The 19,015-nt window shown below is 50.3% G+C and overlaps 1 protein-coding gene across 4 annotated transcripts in view; it reads right to left on the bottom strand.

The window, feature by feature from the left end:
- Nucleotides 1-18,792, bottom strand: part of rbbp5 (retinoblastoma binding protein 5) — a 34,641-nt gene extending 15,849 nt beyond the window's left edge. For 2 of the 4 annotated variants that reach the window (XM_038819718.1, XM_038819719.1), the window contains exons 1-9: nucleotides 18,629-18,792; nucleotides 12,929-12,954; nucleotides 10,259-10,431; nucleotides 6,686-6,826; nucleotides 5,306-5,468; nucleotides 3,318-3,427; nucleotides 2,653-2,772; nucleotides 1,984-2,137; nucleotides 152-223 (exon numbers count right to left, since the gene is read on the bottom strand). In XM_038819718.1, coding sequence (XP_038675646.1) covers nucleotides 152-223; nucleotides 1,984-2,137; nucleotides 2,653-2,772; nucleotides 3,318-3,427; nucleotides 5,306-5,468; nucleotides 6,686-6,826; nucleotides 10,259-10,431; nucleotides 12,929-12,954; nucleotides 18,629-18,647 — 978 coding nt within the window. In that variant the 5' untranslated portion in view covers nucleotides 18,648-18,792. The remainder of the gene's footprint in view (nucleotides 1-151; nucleotides 224-1,983; nucleotides 2,138-2,652; nucleotides 2,773-3,317; nucleotides 3,428-5,305; nucleotides 5,469-6,685; nucleotides 6,827-10,258; nucleotides 10,432-12,928; nucleotides 12,955-18,628) is intronic. The other 2 variants (XM_038819720.1, XM_038819722.1) reach the window with 1 other exon arrangement.
- Between the last annotated feature and the right edge of the window lie 223 nt (nucleotides 18,793-19,015).

The raw sequence follows: 19,015 nt of genomic DNA, 5'->3' as shown, positions 1-19,015 counted from the left end.
ACGATCCATCCTTCACCTCGTGCACACACTTTCCAGCAAGGGTCTCTATTAGAAATGGGAATCCTGGTGTGGGTATCTATCATCTGTCAAAAATCACTCAGACAGATCACTCTACAGATCCTAAGGAGATAAAATCATCCCCAGCACTTACCACTTGATTCTGAGCCCAAATAGACACGACCCCACTGGATATCGAGGCTATGATCGGTCGGACCGGGTGCCACTACAGAAAAAATTTACAGGGAAAGAAAAAGACGTTAACCTTCATCTTAATTACAAACATGTCTGAGCTTGAGTGAACAAGGACAATTCCAAAAATGAAATAAGTGTCAAACATTCAATGGGAAGCTATTGTTTTACATGTGCTTTCAGTACACACTGCCTACCCCTGTTGAAACACATATTGGGAGTCTGACTGAGTGGTTAGCAATACTGCCTCACAGCACCCGGGTTCAATTCTGGCCTTGGGTGACTATCGGTCAGGAGTTTGCATGTTCTCCCAGTGTCTGCGTGGATTTCCTCCCATAGTCCAAAGATGTGCAGGTTAGGTGGGGTTATGGGGGTAGGGCGGGGGAGTGGCCCTAGGTGGGGTGCTCTTTCAGAAGGTCAGTGCAGACTTGATGGGCCGAATGACCTCCTTCTGCACCAGAGCGATTCTATGGAAATGCTCACTGGCAAAAGTATAGAGGGCTTGAAATTGTAGGGAGTTTCATTTGGCCCAGAAGCAACACATCTCTTATCCTACTTTCCACAAACGAAATTAGCACCTCTAAATTGTCACGACAAGCAGTTAACTAATATAGAACCATTTTGCTTTCTTCCCACTAAGCCAAGAGTGTTAGAGGAAGTTGGATGGAAAGAAATTCGTCAGGGCCAGTTGGGCTGAATGGCTGTTTCTTATATTGCAATTTCAAGACATTTCTAAATTCAAAATTGAACACTAACACCAGACCCCCTATCCGGCGTCCCAAAATCCAAAAGAGCCTATAAACTGGCCACACCCGAAGCTGGAGCCCTGGGTAGCAATTTGAATAAAACCCTTATACTCTTCATTTATCAGACTTTATTTTAGGTATTCTAAGACACGCTAGGCAAAATGCATAAAATCCGGCACACATCCAGTCCCGATCTTCCTGGATACAGGGTCTAGTACTGTGCTTGCTTTTCGTCGAACCCGATAACATCAGCAGTGACACTACCTAACTTGCTGGGGACTGGAGATGGCCGTGGACAAGAAGGCGAGAGTGGTCCAACCACGTCTGAAGTTCAGAGGCGCAGAGGTTCAGTCTGAGGTTTAGCAGGGAATGGGAGACTAACAAGGACCAAGGTTCAGTGAGGTGCAGAAGTCTGGGAAGTAGGAATGGCATGTAGCAGCCAAAAGGTGGAGCATGTGAGAGGACTTTTAGATGCTGGGAGGATTAAGAAACAGGCGGAGGTGCTGCCGTGTCCGGAACTTGCTGGCAATTGTTAGTTAAGTTACAATTTACCTCTTTCGAGATTCACTGGCATGCGACTGTGATGAGCAAAAAGCTAAAATTCCCCATAGCCGGATTGTTTCTATTGTGGAACAATCAGGAAGCATGTGCACAAGGCTTCAGAAGTACAGGACAGAAGGATCAGAGATGGCACAAGCGTTCTCAGTTTGAGTGTGGGCAATGCAGGGGCTGACGACTACCCAAATACTCCCGCAAGAAATGCCCAGAATCCCCAGCCGAAAATGTGTGCAGTATGTAAACAGATTTGAGAGACAACTTCGGGACGCAACATGAATTCAGGGATTTGACTGGACAGCAGAGTTGATGTAGAAGATCAGACGTGAATGGCGGAGCAGACTGGATGGGTCATATGGCCCAATCCGGCTCCTATTTTACTTGATCTTAAACGTGGGAGAACCCACAACCCAAATCAGAAGAACTCAGTAATTTTGAGTCTACCAGTGATCAAGGACGCAACAAATGTAATTAGTCACAAATAGTCACTCACCGCTACATCCAACAGCAGCTCTCCCCGGGTGCCATGCAGAATCTTCACCAGGTTCCCTATGCTCTTCTCCCAGATGTAAAGTGCATGCTGGCGTGCCGATCCGGCACAGATGTACTCTCCATCACCAGAGAAACAACATTTCTTCCATGGTGTCCTGAGGTTGAGATAAACCACCAGGTCATATATGAAAAACAACCAACACAAAAATGGAAGGAATCTCTTTATATCTCATTCTGGTGTGAAAGGTAAATTATAGATTATACATCGACGCTCACCGTACTAATGCCTTGTGATTTCTATAAACAAAAAGATTCAACTTATTGAATAAAAACTGGAGATCTCCACATTTTTCCATAATTAAGCATATGCAAAAAGAAGCTATTTTGAAAGGCGCCACATCTGACAATAATTCTTCAATGGAAAGCCATTACTGAGAAAAACAAGCATTCGTCCACTAATTTGATGATCAATTAAATCAACTAAATTAAACAATTGAAGAACTGAGAGTCGAATCACTCTTCAACACCAACAATTTTCATATGAAAAGGGTCGAGGCCTATAGCGACACACTGCTGATGATCCTGTTAACCTGTGTCTATACCACACGTATAATTACGATATTGTTGACCAGTTGATTGCACATCTCCCGTAGTTTAGTTGAGTACCTACCTATTCACCAGGTCCTGCAGCTTCTGCATTGGTTCAGGCTCCCCGTCGCGTCCACATGTTAAAATCTCCCGGCCATCGTACACTCGGATGATTCTGTCCGCTGTGTTTATGAGGAAACCGCTACAGGTGAAGACAATAGATTAGAGGCGGCGAATACACCGCTACGTTCAGGCAGAGAGAAATTGAATCAACGGCTCTCACAGCACGGAAATAAAAAGCGGTGAGATCTATCAAATGATTGTTGGTTAGTACGAAACACAACAAAAAATCAAATTGAACCGTTCACAACAAATTGATTGAGGATGAAAGTCTCATTTGTTTGATGTGGCTTTAGGTCAGGAAAGAAAAGAGAAATTGTTAAAGCAGCTAACTGAATACTTTGTAGACAGCGCGGGGGTAAATATTAGATCAGTTTTACAGTATTTAACAGTCTGGATTGAAATGTGTTTTCCAAACTTCATCACAAAATAAACCTGCACTCAAACAAGGAATCAACTCACTTCGGGGGATGAGGAAAGGCAGCTGGCACCTTGCTGCAGCTCCCATTCTAATCGCTGGTCAATCACCCAATACACTGAGGTATTTGTACCAGACGCGCACCATTGATTGAAAACCAAACCCATTCTAAACTTCCTGCGAAGTCTGAGGAGCAGTAAATGCCTCACCTTCCTTTCCTCGCAAATTCAATAGATTTAATAGCGGTGGTGTTGCTGGTACCTGTCGTGACTCGGAATGAAGCTACCAGCTCCTGTGAATCAGTCTTTAGAACCAAGATCTGAAAATGCAAGGCATGTTTTAGCATCACCAACGGATACAGGACAATTGAGTAATGATGCAGGAGCCAGCGTGGGGACAAAGTGCCCGAGGTGGCTGTATCACAGCTCTCTCTGCCCATTTTACATGAATCTTATCAGTTTAGTATGCAGGTACGACAATGATTAGGAAAGCCAATGGAATGTAGGCATTTATTGCAAGAGGAATAAAATATAAAAGCAGGGAAGTTTTACTATAGCTGTACAAGGCATTGGTGAGGCCAGTTCTAGAGTGCTGGGTGCAATTTTGTTTTCCTTATTTAAAAGGAGACTTCCTTTAGAACGAGTTCAGAGATCACTGAGCTCATTCCTCAGATGAAGGGGATATTTAATGAAGAAAAGTAGAACAGGTTCAGCCTTTATCCATTAGAGTTTAGAAGAACGAGAGGTAATCTCATTGGAACATCCATGGTCCTGAGGAGAATCGACAGGGTGGTTAGACGAAGGATGTTTCCTCTTGTGTGAGAGACTAAAGCTGGGGTCATAGCTTAAAAATAAGATGTCCCCCCTTTTAAGATGGAGTGGAGGAGAAATATATTCTCCCAACGGGTCATTAGTGTTTGGAATTCGCTTCCCCAGAAAGCAGTAGAAGCTGGGTCTCTGAATTTATTCAACGCAGAGTTAGACAGATTTCTGTTAGGCAAGGGAGCCGAGGATTATTAGGAGACAGACAGGAAAGCGGAGCTGAGATCACAACCAGGTCAGCCGTGATCATATTGAATGGTGGGTGGATCAGGCACAAAGGGCCCAATGGCCTACCCCTGCTCCTATGTTGCCGTGGTAGGCAATATCACCCGTGATTAATAGAAAAACTGCAACACAAGGCGTGTCAGTCCACTGTAAAAGGCAAAAAGACGGGACAACTCTGTTCTGACAAAAGGTCTAAACTCACAACGCCTGAGCTTTGCCCTTTAGGAGGATGGCATCCGCATCCTCAATAATGCCATCAGAGTATATGGGGTAGGGAAATAAATCTGACAAAAACGATCCAGGGTTTCAAATCCTGACCATCTCTGACGCATTCTAAAAAGTGGCGAAGGACAAGTGTCGGGTGAAGCCTTTTGTGTGCATGTCTCTCTCCTCTCCCTCCTCCAGTATTGGTCAATAGGCAGTCATTGTTCACCCGTCAACATCACTGAAGAAGGATGCCACGGGGCACGTTATTGGAGGATTTCTTTTTTTTTAATTTAGAGTACACAATTCTTTTTTTTTCAATTAAGGGGCAATTTAGCGCAGCCAATTCACCTACCCTGCACATCTTTGGTTTGTAGGGGTGAGACCCACGCAGACACGGGGAGAATGTGCAAACTCCACACAGACAGTGATCCGGGGCCAGGATCGAACCTGGGTCCTCGGCGCCCTGAGGCAGCGGTGCTAACCACTGTGCCACCGTGCCGCCCCTATTGGAAGATTTCTGGTGTCTGTGGAACTATACCATAGCCACGAGGAGGAAGGAAAAGAGCCAACAATGGGGGGCAAAAGAGTTGGATCTGACGACCTCAAAATGTCGTTCCTTAATGGCACGAAGACCACCGGACACCAATAGATACAATTATAGAATATACAGTAGCCATTCAGCCCATCGAGTCTGCACCGACTCACAATTGTGGCAGAACATTGGATCTTTGGAACTTTAGTTCTCACATGTTTTACTTAGGGAGACTGAAGAAAGAGAAAAATAGACCTTTAAAAAAAAATGTTTATTTAATTTTTTAAAATAATCCTGGGGAAAATTTACTTTTGCCTTTACAGGTACGCTATGAATCGACACATCTGATCTGCCACTGATAAAATTGGAAAATTGAGGCAAAAGAGAAAACCAGCTCTCCTGTGCTGCTCACCTTTCCCTTGGCATTCCCTGTGTAAATATACTCCCCTCGTCGGTCAAAAGCTGCCACGACGTTAAGATCTGAATCATCATCTACCGGTAGAACCACGTGCTTAGAGTCAGAGAGAGTTAACAACACTGGAGCACATTTCATTGGGCAGACGAGGACCCTGTTCCTGTTGATACAGTGCAAATACAAATCAGAAACATAATACATCACCTCAGGGGCCAGCCCTTCATTATTAAACAGAGCTAACCCACAATTAGCCCTCAGAAGCCAAGTAACAGATTCCACACACAAAGTTATTAAAGACAATGCCATATGTGTTTATATCATTGGGGATGATTATAACCTACTTGCAGGTCAGAAGACCAGTTAACAACTGCACTCCCACTTTATTGGACAATAGGTGCTGGCAATAGTTCTCCTGTTACTTATACCTCCTCTGGACCCATCTTTTGTTTCTTTACTTGTCCCATTTAATCGCCCTTTCGCCTTGCACCATCCTAACCTGCAGACAGTCACAGATGTTTCTAGCTTTTCTTTCCTCTGCCCCTCGAGACCCATCTCTGGACTTGGCAATAAACGGTTAAATCTTCAACCTCTTCTCGTCCTGATGACAGGTCACAGGAGCCGAGTTAAGGTTTCAGATATTCCTCCACAGAGTCTGCCTGCCTTGCTGAGTTTTACCAGCACCTTCTCGCTTCTATTTCAGGTGTTCGGCATTGGCAGTATTCTCCTTTCAACCTGCAGCGATTAGATTTGGTTTCTGTCGCTCCTGGCACAAGGTTCCTGATAATGTCGGGGCAGCTAAACGGAGACCAAGCAAGTCCCCCCCCTCTGGGTGGCGGCAAACTCAGGACAGCAACGGTGGAGGTTCCCACCCACTGTCATTCAGGAAGGAATAACATGCAACAGAATCAGGAAGGATTGTGCTAGGTGGCAAGTAAATGGAAGCCACTGCCCTAGAGTTCTCAGTATAATTTGTGTCACGTCTGGGGAACGGTAGACAGTCTGGTGCGCACTCAGAAGCTAAGGGATGTTATAACTGCCTTACCACCTACACCAATAAAGCAACTCGGGACATCGAGGGAACCTAAGGGACGTTTCCCACAACTGCAATCCTATACTTCAATTTAAATGCAAATTAATGATAAACTGGTCCAATTCCCACCCGAAACTGGGGCCGATTGCCCAACCTCATGTCACGTAGGAAGGGCACCTTGAAAATTCCAAAGGTTTCTCATTTTGAAGAGGAACATAAATAGGAAATTTAGAAAGCCATTTCACCCCTCTCACTTTCATGGTCCCAAGGAAGCGACCAAAGCTTTGAAATGTTCTACTTTCCATGCAATTTCATTGCAAATCCACCCAAACTGTTGGGCTACTTACTGATCCCTGGGGTGGAACTGCACTTTGAGAACTGGTGAGGGGAAGCGGAACCTCTGGTCACAGTCTCCGGATAGAACGTCCCACAGCGACACGATGTTATCAGTTGAAGCACTGACGAGTTTATGCCCATCTCGGCTCCAACTGGAAAGCATAAGAATAATAAGTGATAATATTTTTAATTTATTCTGTCACAGGATGTGGGCGTCGCTGGCTAAGCCAGCATTTGTTGCCCATCCTTAACAGCCCTTGAGAATGTGGTGGTAAGCCGCCATCTTGAACCGCTGTAGCCCGTGTGTTGTAGGTACACCCACTGTGCTATTAGATGGGGAGTTCCAGGATTTGACCCAGTAACAGTGGGGAAATTACGATATAGTTCCAAGAGAGGATGGTGCGGGGCTTGGAGGGGGACTTTCAAAATTGTGTAACATTATCGAGGAGATAACACAGCAATATTTTGTAAGATGCATAATTTTCCTTTATAACATTAATGCCATTGCATCCTCATGAGTTGAGTCGCAACGAAGAATACTGAAACGCTCACACAAATCTATTAAATTCAATTGTCTATCACAAAATGAGGGCTTTTGGTTTAATGAACAGAGCCACATGCAACTCTGCCCACAACTAAAGAAATGGACCCAAACAGAAACGACATTAAGGGTGAATCAGCCAAAGAGACATGTGGATCAAATCTGCTGCGGTAACTTATTTTCATTACACTTTTTCCAACTTAAAAGGTGTTGCAAAACATATAAATTGGGAGAAGAAGTGATTTTCCTTTTAACAGCTGCCGTGTTTCAATGTTGCCGAGAATTCCCATTATAGCAAGGCGGAAGAGTGGATGATTCTGCACTAATGGGAGGCTCTGCCTTGTGGCAACGAGTAAGATTATACACAGACCTGCTGAGTTCTGATATTCACCTTAATTCATCACAGAAGTGTTAAATTAAGAGCAAGGATTTGAGATGACAGGGAGAAGACGAAAGAGCTGATCAGATGAAAATCCATTGAAGGGCGGCACGGTGGGGCAGTGGTTAGCACTGATGCCTCACGGAGTCGAAGACCCGGATTCGATCCCGGCCCTGGGTCACTGTCCGTGTGGAGTTTGCACATTTCCTTCCCCCCCCCGTGTCTGGGTGGGTGTCACCCCCATAACCCAAAGATGTGCAGGTTAGGCAGATTTGTCACGCTAAATTTAAATGGAAAATTTGGGTACTCTAAATTTATTTTCAAAAAAGATGACATTCCTTTGTAGACCAGAACTCTTGAAATACTTTACTTTTATAGGATAAAACTGGAACTGACAACTGAAAGATTGGGACTCTGGTGTTGCACTTCCACCTGCTGGTTGGAGGAGAAAATGCAGATACTCTCAAACAAGTAATAATAATATTTATTATTGTCACAAGTAGGCTTACATTAACACTGCAAGGAAGCTGCTGTGAAAAGCCCCAAGTCGCCACACTGTTCAATGTTCGAGTACACTGAGGGAGAATTCAGTAGCAACGGGGGCAACACAGTGCCCCGGAGTTAGCACTGCTGCCTCACGGCACTGAGGACCCGGGTTTCATCCTGGCCCCGGGTCACTGTCCGTGTGGATTTTGCACGTTCTCCCCGTGTCTGCGTGGGTCTCACCCTCACAACCCAAAGATGTGCAGGGTTGGTGAATTGGCCATGCTAAATTGCCCCTTAATTGGAAAAAAATATACTCAAAATTTATTTTTTTAAAACAAGTAGCAATATGAGGGAGCAAATAACAGCTCTTCCAATGGTGGAGGCAGAAATGGAATCAGATGAGGAGGGTGGGGGGGGGGGGAGAATGGGGTGGGGGGTTCCTTTGAGCATGTAGCAAATAAGATACAAAATTTAAAGTCCTTAATATTTACCTTAATCAAGTCCAGATTTGCAAGTTTTCTGTAAAACTCACGGCACACTAATAAGAAACTGGGGGAAGAGTGCGCACTCGCGAGGGAAGGCAGGTGGCTGTAAGCAAGACCCTCATGGGTCAGTATTTGGATCCTGGTTGTTGCCTATCAACATAAAGTGACCTTGATGCAGAAAGCAACTGTCGGATCCTGCTGTGGAGTACATCAATTTGGGACTGTTTCGAGCCAAAGAAAACAGCTCAAGTGTCACAGGAGAAGTTAAATTAGCTGTTGAATTAGACATAGACATAGAAGATACAGTGTAGAGGAAAGGCCATTCAGCCCATCGAGTCTGCACCGACCCACTTAAGCCCTCACTTCCACCCTATCCCTCTAATTCAATAACCCCTCTTAATCTTTTTGGACACTAAGAGCAATTTATCATGGCCAATCCACCTAACCTGCACGTCTTTGGACTGTGGGAGGAAACCAGAGCACACGGAGGAAACCCACGCAGACACAGGGAGAACGTGCAGACTCTGCACAGACAGTGACCCAGTGGGGAATCGAACCTGGGACCCTGGCGGTGAAGCCCCAGTGCTAACCACTATGCCACCGAGCTGCCCTGTAAGGCAGACAAATGATAAATTAAATTGAAACACTGATAAACGCAGAGCATTGCATTTAATGAAGAATGAAGCAAGTGTCAAGGATATATACTCGAGACAACAGAATTAGCACAAAGAGGCTTTGAAAGGGTAAAAACAATTGCTGATGAGAACAAGACAATTCAAAAAGTGATTTACAAAGTAAGGAGATGTTGGGTGAGCTGGAATCGTACAGCACAAGTGTACAGCGATCATGATAATGCTTAGTAACGCATTGGGCAAGCCTTACTCGAAATAACACAAGCAAATTTGGTCATTTCACAGCAAAGGGGGCCAATGAGGATTAGAAAACATGCAGAAAGCAGTAACATTTCTCAAATGTAAATGGCGATGAGCTACAAAACAGGCCGGACAAGATTATGCTCCACATCCAGAAGAGGGACATCACTTAGATACAGAAAATATTTAGCAGCATAGATAGGTGATCACAGAATATCGGATTAAGCTCAATCTAAACCAGTTGATAGAGGGAAAACTAATTTAATCAAAAGTCAATTAAGAACCAATCTTGAAAAACACATTTGTCACTCACTGGGGGATAAGTGGAATGATGCGCCTCGTAGGTTAGCTGAAAGATCAAGGAGCCACTGGATTCTAGATTGTTTTTTGTGCGCACACTTCATTAATTACAGATAAGTGACAGCAATGGGAACTTAATGTGACAGGCTGGGAAACATACACTTTAGAAATTGGAGATTTAGATGCAGCGCAGGGGTGCTGAAACATTACCATCTTTTCTCTTTCAAGTGTTAATCGGCCTGCTTTGAATTTCCAGAATTTTCTGTTGCTATTTCAGATTGCCAACATTGCAGGTTTTATCTTTCACCGAGAACACACGAGCAGCGATTCTTCCAGGGGCACGCGGACTTCACCTAACCTCTGCAAAACACTAACCCATGCCGTGCGTGGCTAGTTACCAGCTTGCAAATCAATATGTCCATTCTCTCCCGCCAATCACCGGCAGCAGTAACCGAGACCATTCGCTGAGGAAGACCCAACTGGCAAACACCGCGCGCACCCAAACACAGGTGATCAATTACCATAGCGAGCAGACAGGATGGATGTGCGCGCTGATGATTTTGGCAATACCCCTCGTCAGGAAGTCCCAAATGACGATACGCCCATCGTTGCACCCCACGGCGAGCAGTGTACCCCACCTGTTAAATGTACAGGTGAGGGCCATGCTAATACAGTCCAGGGTTCCATCTGCTTCCTACACAAAATAAATTACACCCAGTCACATTCCAGAGAACAAGACTCATACACAACAACTACCATTTATAGAGTGCCTCCGAGGTGGTAAACCCACCCTGGGTGCTTCGTAAGAGCATTGATATTAGGGGCAGGTGAACAAAAGTTTGGTCAAAGGGGTAGGCTTTAAGCAGCACCTTAAAAAGGAAAAGAGAGGTAGGGAAGTATAGTCAGAGAATTCCACAGTTTCGAAGCCAAAGCAAATAAAGGTACAGCAGTTAGTGGAGGTGCAGAGGAACTGGGGATGAACAATGTCCAAATTGGAGTAATGCAGAATTCCCAATGGGGTGGAGGGTTGACAGAGATTTGTCAATTAGTGAGGGGGCAAGAGAACGGAGGGATTTAAAAAACACGGATGAGAATTATAATATTGAGGTCTTGCCAAACCGTGAACTAACGCACGTCAGTGAGCACGGGATAACGTGTTGAAAAGGATTTTGTGCGAGTCAGGATAGGGACAGGGTTCAAGGTTGCAGAGAGTGCAAGGTGGAAAGTCAGCCAGGAGAGTATCAGAATGATCAAGTCCAGAGGTGGCAAATACATTGGTGCGAGTTACAGCAGCAGATGGACTGAGGCAGGGACAGAGGTGGTCTTGGTGACGGACAGGATCAGGATGTCAGTAGGTCAGCTCAGAGTCAAGTAGTCCGCCAAGATTCACAGTGGCAAGGGACAAGGATGGAGCTGATGGCTGGCAAGCAGAGTTTGTGGCAGGGGTCCGATGAAGTCCGTCATAGATTTGAGAGTGTGGTGCTTGGGAGAAACAGGTGACTTTGGATGTATGATTCCCAAACCTCTCCACCACTGGAGGTTTTCCCATGCCTTGTGCCTGGATCGGTTGTAAACTCAATCAGAGAGATTATTCCCCATGAACAGTCAACACATCCATTGCCGTTGTATGAAGTGACCACCTGGATTTTGGAGGACTAGATGGAGCATGGTCTGTCTTCACCCAGCAATTCCTGTGTTAGGGGGGAATATTAGTCAGAAACCAGAACCACTTTCCTTCAAACTTTCCTTTGGCATGTGGCACGGCCAGCCTTTGTTGCCCATCTCTAAATGCCCTTGAACTGAGTGGTTTGCTTGACCATCTCAGAGAGGCAGGTAACCACATTTCTGTGATGTGGAGATGTCGCCGTTGGATCTGTAGACTTAATTACCCGCAAAGACTCACATTCGAAGTATCGTCTTGCATCTTTGACTTGGTCTATATATATGTTTCTGGAACCCACCTCTTCATTCACCTGAGGAAGGAGCTGAGCTCCGAAAGCTAGTGATTCCAAACAAACCTGTTGGACTTTAACCTGGTGTTGTAAGACTTCGTATATTTCTATGGGTCTGAAGTCTCAGACCAGGTAAGCATAGCAGATTCCTTTCCCGAAAGGGCATGGGTGAACCCCAGGTGGGTTTTTAACGTCATTTGACAAGTTTCATGGTCACCATCATTTAGACTGGGTCTCAATTCCAGATTTTATTAATTGCATTTAAATTCCACCACCTCCCATGGTGGGATTTGGACCCTTGTCCCCGGAACACGAGTCTCAGCTTCTGGATTACTTGTCCAGTGACATGACCAGTTGCCTCCACCTGAACATGGTGTGGAGTCTCAGATTTTGATTTCTTCTCAAGTATGGGCAGCACCGTAGCATGGTGGTTAGCACAAATGCTTCACAGCGCCAGGGTCCCAGGTTCGGTTCCCGGCTGGGTCACTGTCTGTGCGGAGTCTGCACGTCCTCCCCGTGTGTGCGTGGGTTTCCTCCGGGTGCTCCGGTTTCCTCCCACAGTCCAAAGATGTGCGGGTTAGGATGATTGGCCATGATAAATTGCCCTTAGTGTCCTAAAAAGTAAGGTTAAGGGGGGTTGTTTGGGTTACGGGTATAGGGTGGATACGTGGGTTTGAGTAGGGTGATCATTGTTCGGCACAACATCGAGGGCTGAAGGGCCTGTTCTGTGCTGTACTGTTCTATGTTCTATGTTCTACAATTCCTCAAAGTTCAGCTCTCCTGCACCAGAGTGACAAGCTAGGTCATGGTATATATTCAGAGACAGAACTATAGCATTGAGGCCAATTCTTTGATCTGTGCTTCCTCTGAATCACGGTAAGAAGTCTTACAGCAGCAGGTTAAAGTCCAACAGGTTTGTTTCTAATCACTAGTTTTCGGAGCACAGCTCCTTCCTCAGGTGAATCCTCTGAACCACATCTTAGACTTTTCATTACCTCGAGTACAGACCTATGTAACCGCCAGCTGAAAGAAAGGATTTTCACTGCACGAGGCAAACTCATACCCCAGAGATGACAAGCTCGAGCTTCTGTAACACCTTTATTACAATATTAACACTCATAACCTTTACACTGTTGAAAGCATGCATGTTGCCGAGATGGTTGCTAACAGAATAAATAAAAGAGTTCAAAGAGAACTTCCACAGCAATTGCTAAAAACATTAAAGTGTCCCAAACCTACCTCTGGGTAGTTCTGTCCAAAGGACTCTGTTTGGAAAAAAAAAAAGAAAATGAAAACAGACCAATTTAGATGTCAGATCTTGAAAACAATTGAAGATTCCCTTCCCCTGCCGCCGTCCATGACTGATACAAACTGTCACGTTTCATCTTTTGTAGGATATTCTTCTACTGCCCGACATCAGCCTAACAATATCCATGGATTCAGGGTACAGAAGGAGGCCATTTGGCCCAGCATTCCTGTGCTTGTTCCACAAAAACGCTCCGTGTTTCAGCTGTACATTTTCCCTTTTCCGAGATTTTATCCAATTTCCCTTTTAAAGGTACCTATTGAATCTGCACCATCGCGCTATTGGACAGTGCAGGTCTCCTCAGTCAATGCCCACTGGGTTGCCAGCAACAGGCCATACGCAGCCTTTCTCGGAGCCACACTGTGATAGGAAGACCAATACCGTGACTCATGTTTTGGGACGTTTAAGGACAGATCCTCAGCCTCATTATCCAAGGCAAAATACTTCTTGTCTGGTGGAGGATTGTGACCACACACATTTGTATTTAATGCACAGGGACCTGGGAGGAATTGGATAGCATTCAGAGAGCTGGCCCAAGCAGGATGGGCTGAATGGCCTTCTTCGGTGCTGTGGTGATTCCATGCATCAAGTTTTGCAATTCGTTATAAAAGCAAATATTTAAGAACAAGCAAATCAGCAGCTGTAGGGAGGCCCCACACCACCTGAGAAAATTCTCAGACCCACAGCCAACCTACTCCCTCGCAACCTCTCACTCTCCTCCTGTCCCCCCTCCCTGCCGTCCCTCTCCATCCAGCTCTCCTCCCTTCCCGATCATTCCCGATCCCCCTCCTGCTCTCCTCCCTTCCCTCGTTCCCCATCACTCCTCCCTCAGCCTCCTCGTTTCCCACATTCCCCCTCCCTGGTTCCACCGTTACACTTCTCTCGGCCGCATTTCCTCCCTCCCAGACTGCCTCCCTCTTGCATTACCCAATCCCTCCCACACTCAGTCCCTCTTCCACCCTAATTTTACCCGCTGCCCACCCTCGTTCCCTCTTTCTCACCACCTTAATTCCCTCCCTCTGCCACCCATTCCCTCTCTCCACACTAATTCCCTCTCCATCCTCATTACCTCGCTCTCTCTCTCCACCCTCATTCCCACTCCAGCCCCATTTCCTCTCTATCCCCATTACCTCTCTCCACCCTCATACACACTCCACCCACATTCCCCCTCTCCACCCTCATTCCCTCTCTCCACCCTCATTCCCCCCCCTCCACCCTCATTCCCTCTCTCCACCCTCATTCCCTCTCTCCACCCTCATTCCCCCTCTCTCCACCCTCATTCCCTCTCCACCCTCATTCCCTCTCCCCCCTCATTCCCTCTCTCCCCCCTCATTCCCTCTCTCCCCCCTCATTCCCTCTCTCCACCCTCATTCCCCCTCTCTCCACCCTCATTCCCCCCCTCTCCACCCTCATTCCCCCTCTCTCCACCCTCATTCCCCCCCTCTCCACCCTCATTCTCCCTCTCCACCCTCATTCCCCCCTCTCTCCACCCTCATTCCCCCTCTCCACCCTCATTCTCCCTCTCCACCCTCATTCCCCCTCTCCACCCTCATTCTCCCTCTCCACCCTCATTCCCCCCTCTCTCCACCCTCATTCTCCCTCTCCACCCTCATTCCCTCTCCACCCTCATTCCCCCCTCTCTCCACCCTCATTCCCTCTCCACCCTCATTCCCTCTCTCCACCCTCATTCCCCCTCTCCACCCTCATTCCCCCTCTCCACCCTCATTCCCCCTCTCCACCCTCATTCCCCCTCTCCACCCTCATTCCCTCTCTCCCCCCCTCATTCCCTCTCTCCCCCCTCATTCCCTCTCTCCACCCTCATTCCCTCTCTCCACCCTCATTCCCTCTCTCCCCCCTCATTCCCCCTCTCTCCACCCTCATTCCCTCTCTCCACCCTCATTCCCTCTCTCCCCCCTCATTCCCCCTCTCCACCCTCATTCCCCCCCTCTCCACCCTCATTCCCTCTCTCCACCCTCATTCCCCCCCTCTCCACCCTCATTCCCCCTCTCCACCCTCATTCCCCCCCTCTCCACCCTCATTCCCCCCCTCTCCACCCTCATTCTCCCTCTCCACCCTCATTCCCCCCCTCTCCACCCTCATTCCCCCTCTCCACCCTCATTCTCCCTCTCCACCCTCATTCCCCCTCTCCACCCTCATTCCCCCCCTCTCCACCCTCACTCCCCCCTCATTCCCCTCTCCCCCCTCATTCCCTCTCTCCCCCCTCATTCCCTCTCTCTCCCCCCTCATTCCCTCTCTCTCCCCCCTCATTCCCTCTCTCCCCCCCTCATTCCCTCTCTCTCCCCCCTCATTCCCTCCCTCTCCACCCTCATTCCCCCCCTCTTCTCCCCTCATTCCCCCCTCTCTCCCCCCTCATTCTCCCTCCCTCTCCACCCTCATGTCCCCCCCTCTCCACCCTCATTCCCCCCCTCTCCATCCTCATTCCCCCCCTCTCACCCTCATTCCCCCCTCCTCCACCCTCATTCCCCCCTCTCCACCCTCATTCCCCCCCCTCTCCGCCCTCATTCCCCCCCTCCCCACCCTCATTCCCCCTCTCCCCCTCTCTCCCCCTCTCCACCCTCTCTCCCCCTCTCCACCCTCATTCTCCCTCTCCACCCTCATTCCCTCTCTCTCCCCCCTCATTCCCTCTCTCCACCCTCATTCCCTCTCTCCACCCTCATTCCCCCTCTCTCCACCCTCATTCCCCCCCTCTCCACCCTCATTCCCCCTCTCTCCACCCTCATTCCCCCCCCTCTCCACCCTCATTCTCCCTCTCCACCCTCATTCCCCCCCCTCTCCACCCTCATTCTCCCTCTCCACCCTCATTCTCCCTCTCCACCCTCATTCCCCCTCTCTCCACCCTCATTCTCCCTCTCCACCCTCATTCCCCCCTCTCTCCACCCTCATTCCCCCTCTCCACCCTCATTCTCCCTCTCCACCCTCATTCCCTCTCCACCCTCATTCCCCCCTCTCTCCACCCTCATTCCCTCTCCACCCTCATTCCCCCTCTCCACCCTCATTCCCTCTCTCCACCCTCATTCCCCCTCTCCACCCTCATTCCCCCTCTCCACCCTCATTCCCTCTCTCCCCCCCCCTCATTCCCTCTCTCCACCCTCATTCCCTCTCTCCACCCTCATTCCCTCTCTCCCCCCCTCATTCCCTCTCTCCCCCCTCATTCCCCCTCTCTCCACCCTCATTCCCTCTCTCCACCCTCATTCCCTCTCTCCACCCTCATTCCCTCTCTCCCCCCCTCATTCCCCCTCTCCACCCTCATTCCCCCCCTCTCCACCCTCATTCCCTCTCTCCACCCTCATTCCCCCCCTCTCCACCCTCATTCCCCCTCTCCACCCTCATTCCCCCTCTCCACCCTCATTCTCCCTCTCCACCCTCATTCCCCCCCTCTCCACCCTCATTCCCCCCTCTCCACCCTCATTCCCTCCTCCACCCTCATTCTCCCCTCTCCACCCTCATTCCCCCTCTCCACCCTCACTTCCCCCCTCATTCCCCCCCCCCTCATCCCCTCTCCCCCTCATTCCCTCTCTCCCCCCTCATTCCCTCTCTCCCCCCTCATTCCCTCTCTCTCCCCCCTCATTCCCTCTCTCTCCCCCCTCATTCCCTCTCTCTCCCCCCTCATTCCCTCTCTCTCCCCCCTCATTCCCTCCCTCTCCACCCTCATTCCCCCCCTCTCCACCCTCATTCCCCCCCTCTCTCCCCCCTCATTCCCTCCCTCTCCACCCTCATTCCCCCCTCTCCACCCTCATTCCCCCCCTCTCCATCCTCATTCCCCCCCTCTCCACCCTCATTCCCCCCCTCTCCGCCCTCATTCCCCCCCTCTCCGCCCTCATTCCCCCCCTCTCCGCCCTCATTCCCCCCCTCCCCACCCTCATTCCCCCTCTCCACCCTCTCTCCCCCTCTCCACCCTCTCTCCCCCTCTCCACCCTCATTCTCCCTCTCCACCCTCATTCCCTCTCTCTCCCCCCTCATTCCCTCTCTCCACCCTCATTCCCTCTCTCCACCCTCATTCCCTCTCTCTCCCCCCCTCATTCCCTCTCTCCCCCCCTCATTCCCTCCCTCTCCACCCTCATTCCCCCCCTCTCTCCCCTCATTCCCTCTCTCCCCCCTCATTCCCTCTCTCTCCCCCCTCTCTCCCCCTCTCCACCCTCATTCCCCCCCTCTCCACCCTCATTCCCCCTCTCCACCCTCTCTCCCCCTCTCCACCCTCTCTCCCCCTCTCCACCCTCTCTCCCCCTCTCCACCCTCATTCCCCCTCTCCACCCTCATTCTCCCCCTCCACCCTCATTCCCCCTCTCCACCCTCATTCCCCCTCTCCACCCTCATTCCCCTCTCCACCCTCATTCCCCCTCTCCACCCTCATTCCCCCTCTCCACCCTCATTCCCCCTCTCCACCCTCATTCCCCCTCTCCACCCTCATTCCCTCTCTCTCCCCCCTCATTCCCTCTCTCTCCCCCCTCATTCCCCCTCTCTCCCCCTCTCCACCCTCTCTCCCCCTCTCCACCCTCTCTCCCCCTCTCCACCCTCTCTCCCCCCTCATTCCCCCTCTCCACCCTCATTCCCCCTCTCCACCCTCATTCCCCCTCTCCACCCTCATTCCCCTCTCTACCCTCATTCTCCCTCTCCACCCTCATTCCCCTCTCCACCCTCATTCCCCCTCTCCACCCTCATTCCCTCTCTCTCCCCCCTCATTCCCTCTCTCTCCCCCCCTCATTCCCTCTCTCCCCCCTCATTCCCTCTCTTCCCCCCTCATTCCCTCTCTCTCCCCCCTCATTCCCTCTCTCCCCCCCTCATTCCTCTCTCTCCCCCCTCATTCCCTCTCTCTCCCCCCCTCATTCCCTCCCTCTCCCCCCTCCTTCCCTCTCTATCTCTCCCTCATTCCCTCTCTCCCCCTCATTCCCTCATGCTCCCCCTCATCCCCCTCTTCCCTCTCTCTCCCCCCTCATTTCCCTCTCTCCCCCCTCATTCCCTCTCTCTCCCCCCTCATTCCCTCTCTCTCCCACCCCTCATTCCCTCTCTCTCCCCCCTCATTCCCTCTCTCTCCCCCCCCTCATTCCCTCTCTCTCCCCCCTCATTCCCTCTCTCTCCCCCCCCTCATTCCCTCTCTCTCCCCCCTCATTCCCTCTCTCCCCCCCCTCATTCCCTCTCTCCCTCCCCCCCTCATTCCCGCTCCTCCCCCCCCTCATTCCCTCTCTCTCCCCCCTCATTCCCTCTCTCTCCCCCCTCATTCCCTCTCTCTCCCCCCTCATTCCCTCTCTCCTCCCCCCTCATTCCCTCTCTCTCCCCCCCTCATTCCCTCTCTCCCCCCCCGCATTCCCTCTCTCTCCCCCCCCTCATTCCCTCTCTCTCCCCCCTCATTCCCTCTCTCTCCCCCCCTCATTCCCTCTCTCTCCCCCCTCATTCCCTCTCTCCCCCCCATTCCCTCTCTCCCCCCCCCTCTCCCCCCTCATTCCCCCCCCATTCCCCCCCCTCTCCCCCCTCATTCCCCCCCCTCTCCCCCCTCATTCCCCCCCCCTCTCCCCCCTCATTCCCCCCCCCTCTCCCCCCTCATTCCCCCCCCCTCTCCCCCCTCATTCCCCCCCCTCTCCCCCCTCTTTCCCTCTCTCTCCCCCTCTCCCCCTTACCCAGCAGCTCCAGGTTCATCCTCTATCTGTTGCTGGGTTATTTTCCGCCTGTATTTTTCTCCCCGGGATTCGGGTCCCTTAAACCCGCCGCCTCCTCCCGGTCCGACACCCAAACCTGCCGCCCGGCGCGGCCGGGCCGGTCCGCCCTCCGGAAGCGGCCGCCTAGCGGAGAGCAGTGAGCGGCGCCGAAGGTTCCGGCTACCAACCCGCCACCCCGCGGTAAAGCCCCGCAACTGCTGCCACCCCGCGGTAAAGCCCCGCAACTGCTGCCACCCCGCGGTAAAGCCCGGCAACTGCTGCCACCCCGCGGTAAAGCCCAGCAACTGCTACCACCCCGCGGTAAAGGCCCGCAGCTGCTGCCACCCCGCGGTAAATGCCCGCAGCTGC

This window comes from Scyliorhinus canicula, chromosome 15 (assembly GCF_902713615.1).
Source record: "Scyliorhinus canicula chromosome 15, sScyCan1.1, whole genome shotgun sequence".
NCBI classification, from domain to species: Eukaryota; Metazoa; Chordata; class Chondrichthyes; order Carcharhiniformes; family Scyliorhinidae; genus Scyliorhinus; species Scyliorhinus canicula.
Note: the sequence above shows the minus strand (reverse complement) of the source record. Positions and strands in the feature narration are given on the sequence as shown.